This window comes from Physeter macrocephalus, chromosome 2 (genome assembly GCF_002837175.3).
Source record: "Physeter macrocephalus isolate SW-GA chromosome 2, ASM283717v5, whole genome shotgun sequence".
In the NCBI taxonomy this organism is placed as follows: Eukaryota; Metazoa; Chordata; class Mammalia; order Artiodactyla; family Physeteridae; genus Physeter; species Physeter macrocephalus.
The window spans coordinates 79,645,958-79,658,171 of record NC_041215.1 but is presented as its reverse complement, the minus strand read 5'-3'; the positions used below and the strand labels follow the sequence as shown (position 1 = coordinate 79,658,171).

The 12,214-nt window shown below is 37.6% G+C and overlaps 2 protein-coding genes across 9 annotated transcripts in view; one reads left to right on the top strand and one right to left on the bottom strand.

Moving 5' to 3' along the window:
- SCRN3 (secernin 3) overlaps positions 1 to 3,141 on the bottom strand; it is a 58,177-nt gene extending 55,036 nt beyond the window's left edge. For 7 of the 8 annotated variants that reach the window (XM_055088634.1, XM_055088652.1, XM_055088645.1 and 4 more), the window contains exons 1-2: positions 3,041 to 3,117; positions 987 to 1,155 (exon numbers count right to left, since the gene is read on the bottom strand). In XM_055088634.1, the coding sequence (XP_054944609.1) occupies positions 987 to 1,145 (159 nt within the window). In that variant the 5' untranslated portion in view covers positions 1,146 to 1,155; positions 3,041 to 3,117. Of the gene's footprint in view, positions 1 to 986; positions 1,156 to 3,040 lie in introns of all 8 variants that reach the window. The other variant, XM_007122115.4, reaches the window with a different exon arrangement.
- A 1-nt stretch (position 3,142) lies between these two features.
- Positions 3,143 to 12,214, top strand: part of CIR1 (corepressor interacting with RBPJ, CIR1) — a 38,636-nt gene continuing 29,564 nt past the window's right edge. The window contains exons 1-2 of the mRNA XM_007122114.4: positions 3,143 to 3,306; positions 7,603 to 7,697. Of these exons, the coding sequence (XP_007122176.1) occupies positions 3,235 to 3,306; positions 7,603 to 7,697 (167 nt within the window). The 5' untranslated portion in view covers positions 3,143 to 3,234. The remainder of the gene's footprint in view (positions 3,307 to 7,602; positions 7,698 to 12,214) is intronic.

The window sequence follows — 12,214 nt, the reverse complement described above, 5'->3', positions numbered from 1 at the left end:
ATTTTCCCATACTGTTCAAAATAATCTCTTAGATGATGTTCTTCAGTGTCTTCTTTAATGCCACCAACAAAAATCTTTTTCACAGTTAAGTGGGCACCAGGTCTTTGAGAATCTTCTCTTGAGACGGCCCTCTCTGGTTCCACAACTCTTCCATCCACCTTGTGTGGCCTTGCATTCATGGCCGCATCCACCTCCTCCACAGTGGCATATGTGACAAACCCGAAGCCTCTGGAGCGTTTGGTGTTTGGATCCCTCATTACCACACAATCTGTGAGCGTTCCCCACTGCTCAAAATGGATCCTCAGACTCTCATCGGTTGTTTCAAAGCTCAAACCTCCGATGAAGAGCTTCCGCAGCTGTTCGGGCTCTTTGGGTGACTCTGACTTAGACATGACAGCAGTGGAGGTGAGGGGAAAGACGTCAACGATGCTTACTCGGCGGCGTCCATGAGCAGAAAGGAGTAATCTACCGAACGTATCTCCAGAATCCTTTTTGCCCATCAAACTCCAGCTGAAACCCCAACTCCTAGTGAAGCCTTCCTTAATTCCTAGTCTGAATTACTTACTTCTCCACTGATGTCACAACTTGTTGCCCTTACTTAAATTTAGCATTTAAACCATCCTTTTTTACAATGCGGTTAGTTACATACACATCCTATTCCTCTACTAGACTCTAAGCTCCTGGAAGACAGAACTAGTCTTGACAGCAGGCTTTAAATCCCTTTGCCCTATTCGACATGCTTGCATATGGTAAGCATTCAAATATCTGATCAAAGAATTAACAATTCTTATTATTGTTATTTCAGCTTCCTCCAAATCATTGAAATTAAAGACCAGAAGTCTAGTTCTGATTCAAATTATTTTTCAAATTTAAATTCTTAAATTTTTAACGTCTATAGCCTCTGCCAAATGGCTAATGATTTTTAAAAACCTGTTTATGATATTTTTAAAGAAAAATATTGCTAACAAAACATGCATTTCACCTACCTTAAGATGTTCCTTCAGGTTGTCATGAACTGCAGCAGGAAAATAAACTACCTCCTGTACTTCATCACAGGGTCTATCTGAATTTTTTCCAAAAATAATCCTGTTATTAACTGTTGCTGGAGGTAGTGCCACGAAAGTGTCACAGGAACAAGGTTCCATTTTTTTTAAACTAAAAATCATATGGAGGATTCAAAATAAAAAGAGAAAAGCATTTTTAGTATATACAAAACAAAGAGTTTTACTTGATGACCAGGGGATATTACTGCCATATCTAACATAGGATATTCATTAAAGTTTCAAATTTCATATCAGTAAGAAAATGACTTGGGAATGAATCTAGTACTACAAGATTTAGTAAGAAAATAGGAATGACAAGTACCTTCTTCTAGTCTATAGGTCAAATTTACTCTCTAAGCTCTTTCTCTCCTGAAGTCTTCCTTGAATCTCCTTTCACTATTTCCATATTTGGGAACACCTGTACCTAGCTCTACTGTTATAAAGACCATATTTGTGTATATATGTCTTCTTAGTGGACAGTGAAATCCTTGAGAGCTGAGAGTATGTCTTATTAATCTTTGTATTCTCATCACTGGCACTTATGGAAAAGTCACAGTATTATATACCCAGTGTTTCCTCAAAGATGGGAAGAAGGGGTCTCTTTTGAACTGGTTACAATACTAATAAGACTGAAATTTTGAAACAAACTCACTGAATCGGACAAATACAAAAACATGTCAATAAAATTCCAAATTGTTGTTATTTCCAGGAAGATGTTCACATTCAACTTGTGAATCCTGATTGTATAATTTAATATCAAGATCATGTCTTCATTTGTAATTTGGAAAATCTTAAATACTCAATTTAGTAGAATTTGTTTGCTTCCAGAATGGCACATTGTTTTAGAGTTTCAGATTTAAATGTAATAAATGCTTCATTCAAAAGAAAACAAAATGACTCAAGTAAGAAAGAAACAACTTCAGCCTGAAACATCTAAGGGTTTTTGTTTTTTCCTCAATGATGGAAACAGAGCGGTCACCATTGCTTCTGTTCTTTTCCGTGTCAATTTCAACCTTAATATCCTAGATCGCCTTCTATTTGTGTTAAAAAGCTAATTCCACCACTACTTAACTTTGGCAGGCTATTTAATCTCTGTCTAAGTCTCCTGCCTCATCGGTAAATATCTTGGGGGCTGTTATGAGAATTTAATAAGACACTGTGTAAAGCGTTTTTCAGTTCTTAGAACATATCAGACACTTAAAGCTGTTATTATTATTCATCAGAAGAGTCAACTTCTTACAAAAGGCTTATTCTTGACATCACGCTCACTCCCTCCCGCGAGAGGATTTGGTTGGTGGATCCCCTACAGCAGTAGCAGCCACGTCCACTCAAAACCGTGAAGTTTCAAGAGCCATCAAGCTTCACTAGGTGATCTTAGCTAACTGCGGTAATAAGGAAAGCTAAGGAAACATGCCACCTAGTTAGGAAGACACCTAGCCCATTTAGGAGGGGAAGCCTTGAGAGACTTTACTAACTCCTAAAATGTATTCGTCATTTAACAAATGTTCATGAATATCTTTCTGCACCAGGCACCGTACTGGTAACAAAATAGAGTCCTCGCTCCTTTGGAGTTGACATTCTACTTTATATGCTTTAGTTCACCAAGCGGTTTCAGAAACATCACATCGTTTGATCCTCACAAACGTGCCACAGTTAGGGCAAGAATTACTACTTTAGTAACACAGATGGAAAAAGTTGGTTTAGAAAAGTTTATGTAACTCGAAATGGAGTTCACAGAGTAAAGGGCTCGGACTTCAAGCACCTCCTTGCAGAAAAGCCGCCACCCAGCCAGCACTCCTCACCCAAACTGGCTGCACTCAAACTGCAGCCCACGCCGCGACCCGGAACCCTCCCAACAGCCCCTCCCAGCAGCCCCCCACCAGGAGCCCCTCCCAGCAGCCCCTCCCAGGAGCCCCTCGGCCCCGCCGCGCCGCTGTTCCCGACTACCCGCTTCCAACAACTACTATGCTCGCCCCACCCCCTTGCACGCCCCTCACCTGGCCTCCGAGGGGCCCAAAGTGAAAGGAGGAATGGGCGAAGAGTAAACGGCAGAAGCGCTAATTGCCGGAAGCTGTCCCCTTTGACCCCGGAAGTTCCCTTTGCCACGGGAGGTGCAGTTCCGGTTAGGCAGCAGAGTTTGTTTACGCTGCCCTCAGATCTAGCGGCTGCCTTCCCCAGTTCAGGCTCCAAAATGGGAAAATCCTTCGCCAATTTCATGTGCAAGAAGGACTTTCATCCTGCCTCCAAATCCAACATCAAAAAAGTGAGTACGGGGAGCAGGCCCTTGGCGCCTGGGTTCCCAGGGGTTCCTGGAGGTGAGAGAGGTGGAGTCTCTGGGATCCCTGGGACAGTCGCCTCTTCTCCCTGCCTAAAACCCTGGCGTTCTCGTCCCTTCTCCGCTGGCCCTCGACGTTTATTCTATTGTACATCATCCAGGAGACGGGCGGCTCTGTGTGCTTTTTCGGTTTGGTCAGCTAGAATGTAAATCTTTAAGATATGAAGACCGATAACCGGCTTCCTCATAACTTCCCGCAGCAGATTCTGATGTTGTCTTTTCAAATCCCAGAGATCACGGCTTCTGAGCTCTGCTGACCTGTACAAAGAAGACTCCCTGTCTATTTAAGATAGATCTTAAAAGGGAAACAAAGTCATACCTTGCTTACTCTTTTTATCCCACTTGATCATGTACCGTCTGTCTGGTGACCTCATTGAACTTTGGCTTTTTAAATAACCACTTACAGGTCTACTACGTCCAGTACAGAAAAACTGTGTTGAATATTATAGTAGTGAAAAGCAAAATGGTGAGGTAGGAGGAGTATGAGCATTGAAACCAGACCTAGATTCTGTTTTTCCAGCACAGTCACTTTTAGCCCTGAGACCTTACACAAAATATTTAATGTCCCTGATCCTCAGTGTCCTAATCTATAAGTTAAAAATGATTAGTATCAGTTGCCTTGACTTGTGAAATTGTTATGAGGACTAAATAAGATGGTGTAGATAAAGACTTTGAAACAAGTACCACCACCTAGCCCTCTGCCCAACACATAGAGGGAGTGCTCAATAAAATGTTAATTGCCCCTACACACACCCTTATCCTTAGCCTGCTCCTAAAATACAGGTGGTAACAAGAGTTTCATCCCTGGCCCATGTCTTGCTTACTCTGTATGCTTTCCCAAACAATCACAGCCAATTTTATGGTTTTAACCACCCCTTATTTACTCCTGATTCTCAAATCTACAGTGCGAGATCTTTCCCCTTAGCTGGAGGCACCTGAAGACAACTATATACTAGACAGTTTCATCTTGATATCCTACAGGCATCTCAAACTCAACATATTTGAAATGGAACTTACCTTTTATCCTAAATCTGCTCTTCTTTTTATACTTCCTGTTCTCATATCGGTAGGAAATACAGGTAGTAACAACCCTTCATCCAGTCACCCAGGCCAGAGACTCAGGATTCATCCTTTCCCATCACTCCTTTATCTTGTCAGATATCTGTTGAATCCATCTTTCCTCCTTGTCACTACTGCCTGTATCTTAGCTTAGACCCTCATCATCTTTCACCTAGACAGTTATATTTCCTAACTGGTTTTTCTGCTGCCAGTCTTGACCCCTCTCAAATCCATTCTCTACCCATCTACCCATCAGAATAATTATTATTTTATTTAGCAGTTTTATTGAGGTATAATTCACATACCATACAATCACCAATTTAAAGTGTACAATTCAGTAGTTTTTAGTATATTTATGAATTTTATCATCACCACAAAAGTTCTAAAAGATTTTCATCACCCCCCCCTTCAAACCCATATCTATTAACAGTCACTCCCCATTTGTCCTTAATCCTTCCCCCTCCCCAGCCCTAGTCAACCACTAATCTGCTTTTTGTTTCTGTGGATTTTCCTATTCTTGACATTTCATATAAATGGAATCATGCAATATGTGATTTTTTTGTGACTGCCTTCTTTCACTTAGCATAATGTTTCAGAGTTCATGTGTAGAATGTATCAGTATTACATTCCTTTTTATTGCTGAATAATCCCATTATGTGGGTATAGCACATTTTATTTATCCATCATTTGATGAATATTTGGGTATTTCCATAGAGTAGTCATTTTAAAGCACAACTCTGATTTCTTCTAGCTCCTTATTAAAATACTACAGGATTAAGTCCAGGTAACCAGGCTCCAGTTTATTTTTCCTTCTTCATGCCTTACTGCTATTCTCCCACCATAGATTTTATACTCTGGTAAAATCAAGCTACTTAATTCCTGTTTTACACTTTTGGATCTTTGTCTGAGTTGTTCTCTCTGCTGGTAATATCTTACCCTGTTTTTCCCTTGGCAAAATTTTGATCCGCTTCAAAATCCTGTTTAACATGTATGAAGCTACTTGTGTAACAGGGTTATTTATTGCAGCTGAGTTTGTAATAGTAAGAGTTTGGAAATTTCTTAATGCCCATCAGTACAGCAGGAGATTGGTTAAATGAATGGTGGTGTAGCCCCACAAAAGAATGCTATTCTTCAGCACCCCATCACCCAGAAAACAAGAAAGCATTTTGTTTACTGATCTAGGAATGATCTTCATGGTATAGAATTTTATTTTATACATATTCTCTGTGTAGAGCATATTGTATATATATGCTGTGTATGTTACCATTTATGAAAAGAGTGACCAAAAAATGCATGTGTGTATATTATATTATGTATATTATGTGTATGTCCATGTGAACATCTTTGGAAGGATATACAAAACAGGAATAATATTGGCTACCTGTGAATATAGTTACTTCATTTAAAAAATAAATAACTTCTAAAAACCAAAACTTGGCTATAAAGCATTCCATTATACCAGCCTTCTTCCTTGCCCCGTAGAACACTGTCTTGTTCTATTTCTTCATGTTGAACATATTCTGTTCCAAATAACAATTTTTATTGATACTATTTTCTTCCCCAGCTGAGGATTTATTGGCATAAATGCAACCATATAAAAACATAAGTTATGAAGAACAGTCACCATGTGCCCCCCTCCCCCACCCTCAGCCCAGGCCCAAATATTATTACTGTTTATTTACACAATTCCTGTCTTTTTTATTATGAAATATCTTAAACATACAGAAAAGTTAGTATGATTTTCTATCAGCAGATTCTGAGCATTTTGTAGGCAAGAAAATGTTTTACTACTTTTTATTCTAGTTCATCATAAATATTCATGTATTTAAGCTCTTGAGCAATTGAGACTAGTAAAATAACTTTGTAAAATCTAAAGCTTTAAATACATGGTAGTTATTGTTAGAAGTAATATGTTAATCATTAGAATGTTATTATTAATATATCATTTGACCAGGCAATGACACCTTGCATTTTTCTATTGCAATTGTTTGCATTTTGAGCTACAGTGATAATTCCAAACATGTGCCTTTTACTGCGCATCCCAAGTGTAGACTTTTCTTCTACTATAACATTACATTGGTAATGTTATGTTGGTTATGGCATGTATATTATGTTATGAAGGCAGTGGAAGAAACTTTCAGAAACTTATACCAAAAGAAATTTCTGGTATATCTGTCCCTGAAGTGTTCTCTTTTCATTTCTATTTTTGCTTTTATCTCCATATTAATCTCAGATTATGGTGCCCATAGAAGCTTCCTATCTGAGCACTATTAAATACTGGTAACTACTGTTTTGCATCTAAAATTGAATAATGGCAGTCTTGTCCCCCATCCTTCTCCCCACACTTATCTGCCCCCACCTACATTTAATAATTATAATTTTATCAGTGTAAGTATTTTTCCTTGAATTTACCTTCTTAAAACTTAGCTTGTTGGGAGAGAAAGTTTTGCCTTGCTGTTTACGTTGAATGGTTTTCAAACATTTTGTCCTTTACTTTATAGGAGGTGGGAAGTCACTGATACCTTTTAAACCTGGAAGTAACGTGATTAAATATCCTTGCATAAGTTGTGTGGGCTTTTTACCTTCACCACTTTTACGATTCTGAGAATTTCACATAGGGACGCATTCAGCCTGTGGTGGTGGTGCCCTTGAGCAACTGCAGAACGTCAGATGCATCTCTTTGATTCCTCTCTTGTCTCTTCCCTTTTTTCTACAACTACCTTTCATCTCCTTTCCTTTTTTTCTCCTATTTGTCTTCCATTTCTCCTCTCTTGGGGTGTCATTGACACCCACTGGCATCCATGGGCACCATTTAACCTTACTGGTTGTTCCCTGTATGTTTTTTGGACTAGACATATTCCATGTAGAGAGATGGTCGTTCTCATCTCTGAAACAACAACAGAGGGACTGAATGCAAGAAGAAGTTGTACCCCAAGTGCTCAGCATGGTTCTCAAGTTTGACATTTTTGCCTGAAAGTTTAGCTGTTTTGAATGATTATATTTAAGGATTTGTATAAAAGCACAAATCAGATTTTCAACTGTTGTTTTGTGATAATGACATTATGACCAAAATAGATGATGTTGTAAACTATATACAGTAGCATTGTATATTTTATTATAAAAGAGAGCAAACTTCCTACTTAAGTTTTTACTTTACTAATTTAGGTATGGATGGCAGAACAGAAAATATCATATGATAAGAAGAAACAAGAAGAATTAATGCAACAATATCTTAAAGAACAAGAATCATATGATAATAGGTAAGAAATTCCACTGTGCTGGTGTTTTTAGAATAGTCAATTGCATGAGACTATCCTTACTGAATCATATATTAAATTAGCTTTATTGAATTGAATGCTCCAATGATAGGATTGTATTCCCTGTGAACTGTCTTTACTCTTATATTGATGGATGGGCACTTTTTCCAACCTTACCCATAATTCACATAAAATATTGATTGATGTGATTCCACATGCAATTTATAGGGAAGTCCCAACTTATACAAAACTTAGAAGAAAAATAAATGTCTATACTTGAACTACTGAGGCCTCTTACAAAGATATTTCTTCAACATATACTGAAATGAGAAGGTGCACAGGACAGCTTCAAGAAGTAAATTGAAGTGTCTCTACTTGACCTGCGTGTCATTGTTGTTAATGGCAGGATCAGAGCTAGAGTTCTTCATTGGTTTACTACGGTACAGTACCTGCCCTTTAGCTATTGTCATTAATGTTTGTATTTGCAGATCTAACTCTGAAGCTGATTTCTCTTGGTTAATCAAGCAAATGAATAGTGGTGCTTTAGTTAGATAGGTCATATTTTCTCTTCCACTCAGTTGTAGATTTCATCAAAACATGGAACTTAAGCAAAATAATACTAAACTATTACTAAATACTCTCTTTAAAATATAGTATATCAAGAGCAAAATTAAAGAAAATGTTTAGTTTAATTAAGTACTTTTCTCACTAATTTATTTAATCTGATTAACTTTTATTGAGTGCCTACTTCATGTAAGACAACAAATGGTGTTGTAGTGGCCTATAAAATTGTGATGCATAGTTTCTCTCTACCCCCAAGAAAATCTAATAAGGGATATGTACATACATACAGTTCAAAGCTGAAGGTAATAACTGATTGAAAACACACTTTATAAAAACTGTGGCATGCTAGCATAAGAAAATAATTCCATTTGGGATAACTAGGTAAGACTTCATAAAAGAGGTGACATTTAAGCTGAACTGTGAAGAATGGTAAGGATTTAGATCTTTGGTTCTCAACTGAGGGCCATTATTGCCCCCAGGAGACATGTGGCAATGTTTGGACACATTTTTTTTTAATTAAAAAAAATATTTATTTATTTATTTTGGCCGCGTCAGGTCTTAGTTGCGGCATGCGGGATCTTCATTGTAGCATGTGGAATCTTTTGTTCCAGCGTGTGGGCTCTAGAGTATGCAGGCTCGGTAGTTGCAGCTCGCCAGCTGTCTAGTTGTGGCGCGTGGGCTTTAGAGCGCACAGGCTTAGTTGCCCTGTGGCATGTGGGATCTTAGTTCCCCAACCAGGGATAGAACCTGTGTCCACTGCTTTGGAAGGCGAATTCTTAATTACTGGACCTCCAGGGAAGTCCCTGGACACATTTTTTGATTGTCACAACTCAGGGGTTGGGTGATAACAGCACCTAGTGGGTGGATTCTAGGGATGCTGTAAAACAGCCTACAGTTTACTCAAAGAATGATCAAGTCCAAAATGTCAATAGCACTACCGTTGAGAGACCGTGATTTACATATAGTAAAAGCTTATTAAAGATGATCACGGTGGGAAGGTGGAGAGGATGTTCAGGAAACAGCCAATATAGTTGAGTTACACCAATGAAGAGATAGTGGAGGTGGAAATATTTGAAGCTATGCAAATACCCTGAACTTTGCCCACTGATGTCAGTATTCATTGATAGATCTTGCCTGCGTCAGTTATTACTGTGGTATTCTAATAGTGATTTTCTATTTCAGTCCCTCTACATTGTTTAATTTGAATTCTTCTGGAAAGAGGATTTTTCCCTTTCCCTCATTTATTTAATCATTTATTCTTATCAGCATGGACTCAGATATTTATTTAATCGGTTATAATCTAATACTCTTATTTATTTTTTTGCTCAAATTGTTCCAGTTTTGGCCTTTGCCTGCTCTGTCAGCTTGACTCCTGTGTCCATTTAACATGCCCCATCCTTTTTAAAAAAAAAAAAAAAAAATTCTTCCTGGCACTACAAGATCGTCAAAAATTTGTCTTTTATTTTTCCCTGCTCCAGCATTGGAGCAGTTTTATTGGTTCCTTTTATTGGAGAAGGATATTTACAAACCAGGATCTGGACACTAGGTGTGTTCATTGCTTTTAGGTTTGTTTGTTTGAATTTATGAGTATATAAAAGCAAATTTATGAGTATTTGGAGTGATTTGCTACATTTTTCTTTTTTCCTCATTCAAAAGTATTGTCCTTGATAGCCATTTCTGTTCCTTAGTACTCTATTTTTTTCCCTTTTAAGTATTTAACTGTCCTAGATGTTTCTTAATGTTTGTGGATATTGATCCCTACATACTTTTTTTTAAAGATGACAATCACATTTATTATTCTGACTGGATAAATAAAAGGATGTCCAAAAATCTGTACATTTCACTCTGCTTAGAGTCAACAGCAAAAAAAAAAAAAAAAGAATCTGTACAGGTTTTTAGTTGAAGTTAAAACAGAAATGCCGATATCATAGCTTTTCCTTTTATTTTGTATACCTGTTGAGTTTTGCACAAAATGAAATTGATATTCCAGTTTTGGTTTTGTTATTTTTGTTTCAATATAAATGAAATGCTTTTTCAGGGATGGGAATATATAAAACAAAATTTGCCATTTTTAAGTGTGCAGTTCAGCGGCGTTAATTACATTCACAGTGTTGGTACCATTACCACTATCTATTTCCAAAATTTTTTTCATTACCCCAAATAGAAACTCTATACCCATTAAACAATAACTCCATTCCCCCTCCCTCCAGCCCCTGGTAAACACTATTCTTCTTTCTGTCTCTATGAATTTGCCTATTCTAGGTATACCATATAATTGGAATTACACAATATTTGTCCTTTTGTGTCTGGTGTACTTCACTTAGTATAACATGTTCAAGATTCATCCATATTGTAGCATGTATCACAGCTTATTCCTTTTTATGGCCAAATAACATTCCATTGTATGTGTATACCACAGTTGGTCTACCCATTCATCCATCAGTGGACACTTGAATTGCTTCTACCATTTGGCTGTTTTGAATAATGTTGCTGTAAACATTGGCATACACATATTGTTCAGCTCCCTACTTTCAGTTCCTTTGGGTATTACCTAGGAGTAGAATTGCTGGATCATCTGGTAATTCTGTGTTTGGCTGTTGAAGAACCACCCAACAGTTTTCCATAGGGGCTATACCGTTTTACATTCCCACCAGCAATGCAGTTTTTCCACATCCTTGCCAACATTTGTTATTTTCCTTCTTTTTTTTTTGATAATAGGCATCATAATGAGTACAACATGATATCTCATGGTTTTAATTTACATTTCCCTAATAACTAGTGATGTTGAGCTTTTCATGTGGTCCATTTTAATTTTTTAAATGGTGTTAATTTAATATAATTTATACACTTTAAAGTATATGTTTGTTTTAAGTGTATTTATAGAGTTTGGAGCCATCACCATAACTCATTTCAGAACATTTTCATCATCCGAAAAAGAAATCTTGTACCCATTAGCAGTCACTCCCCATTCCCACACCCTGTGCCCCCTAATACCTCTCAACTCTAAGCAACCACTAATTTATTTGTCTCTATAGATCCACCTATTCTGGAAATGTCATATAAATGGGATCATACCATATGTGGTCTTTTGCGATTGGCTTCTTTCATTTAATATAATTATTTAAAATTTAAAATTAAAAAATGTTTAAATGTATTTTAAAAAACATTTTTTTCAGTGTTTTTGAAGTTCATCCATGTTGTAGCATGTGTCAGTAGTTATTCCCTTTTATTGCTGAATAATATCCCACTGTATAGAGGTAGATCCTGTCATCCTTTGCCCTCTTCTTCTTTTACAATTCTTTGTAAACACCAGTGAGAATAAGAAGTGAGGAACTATAATCATGTAGGCTATCCTTTGTGATAGCCTTTTCCAAATAAGAGGAAATTCTGTTCACTCTTTAGCCTTCTTCTTTATAATCAGTACTTTACTTGGATCTTATGAATTGAAACTTTAACTTGACCATTGATTCAATTTGTAGCAGAGCTTTTTTTCTAAAAACCACAGCATATCTCTCTAAACAGAACCCAAACAAGGAACTTTTGGTGTTAAAACAGAAATGATAAAAAAGAAAATGAGGGGCTTCCCTGGTGGCGCAGTGGTTAAGAATCCACCTGCCAATGCAGGGGACACGGTTTCGAGCCCTGGTCTGGGAAGGTCCCACATGCTGCAGAGCAACTAAGCCCGTGCGCCACAACTACTGAGCCTGCACTCTAGAGCCCGCGAGCCACAACTGCTGAAGCCCGCACTCCTAGAGCCCGTGCTCCGCAACAAGAGAAGCCACAGCAACGAGAAGCCCGCGAATCACAACGAAGAGTAGCCCCCCCGCTCACTGCAACTGGAGAAAGCCTGCATGCAGCAGTGAAGACCCAATGCAGCCAAAATAAATAAATAAACAAAATAAATTTATTTTTTAAAAAAAGAAAGAAAATGATTTTTTTTTTTTTTTTTTTTTTTT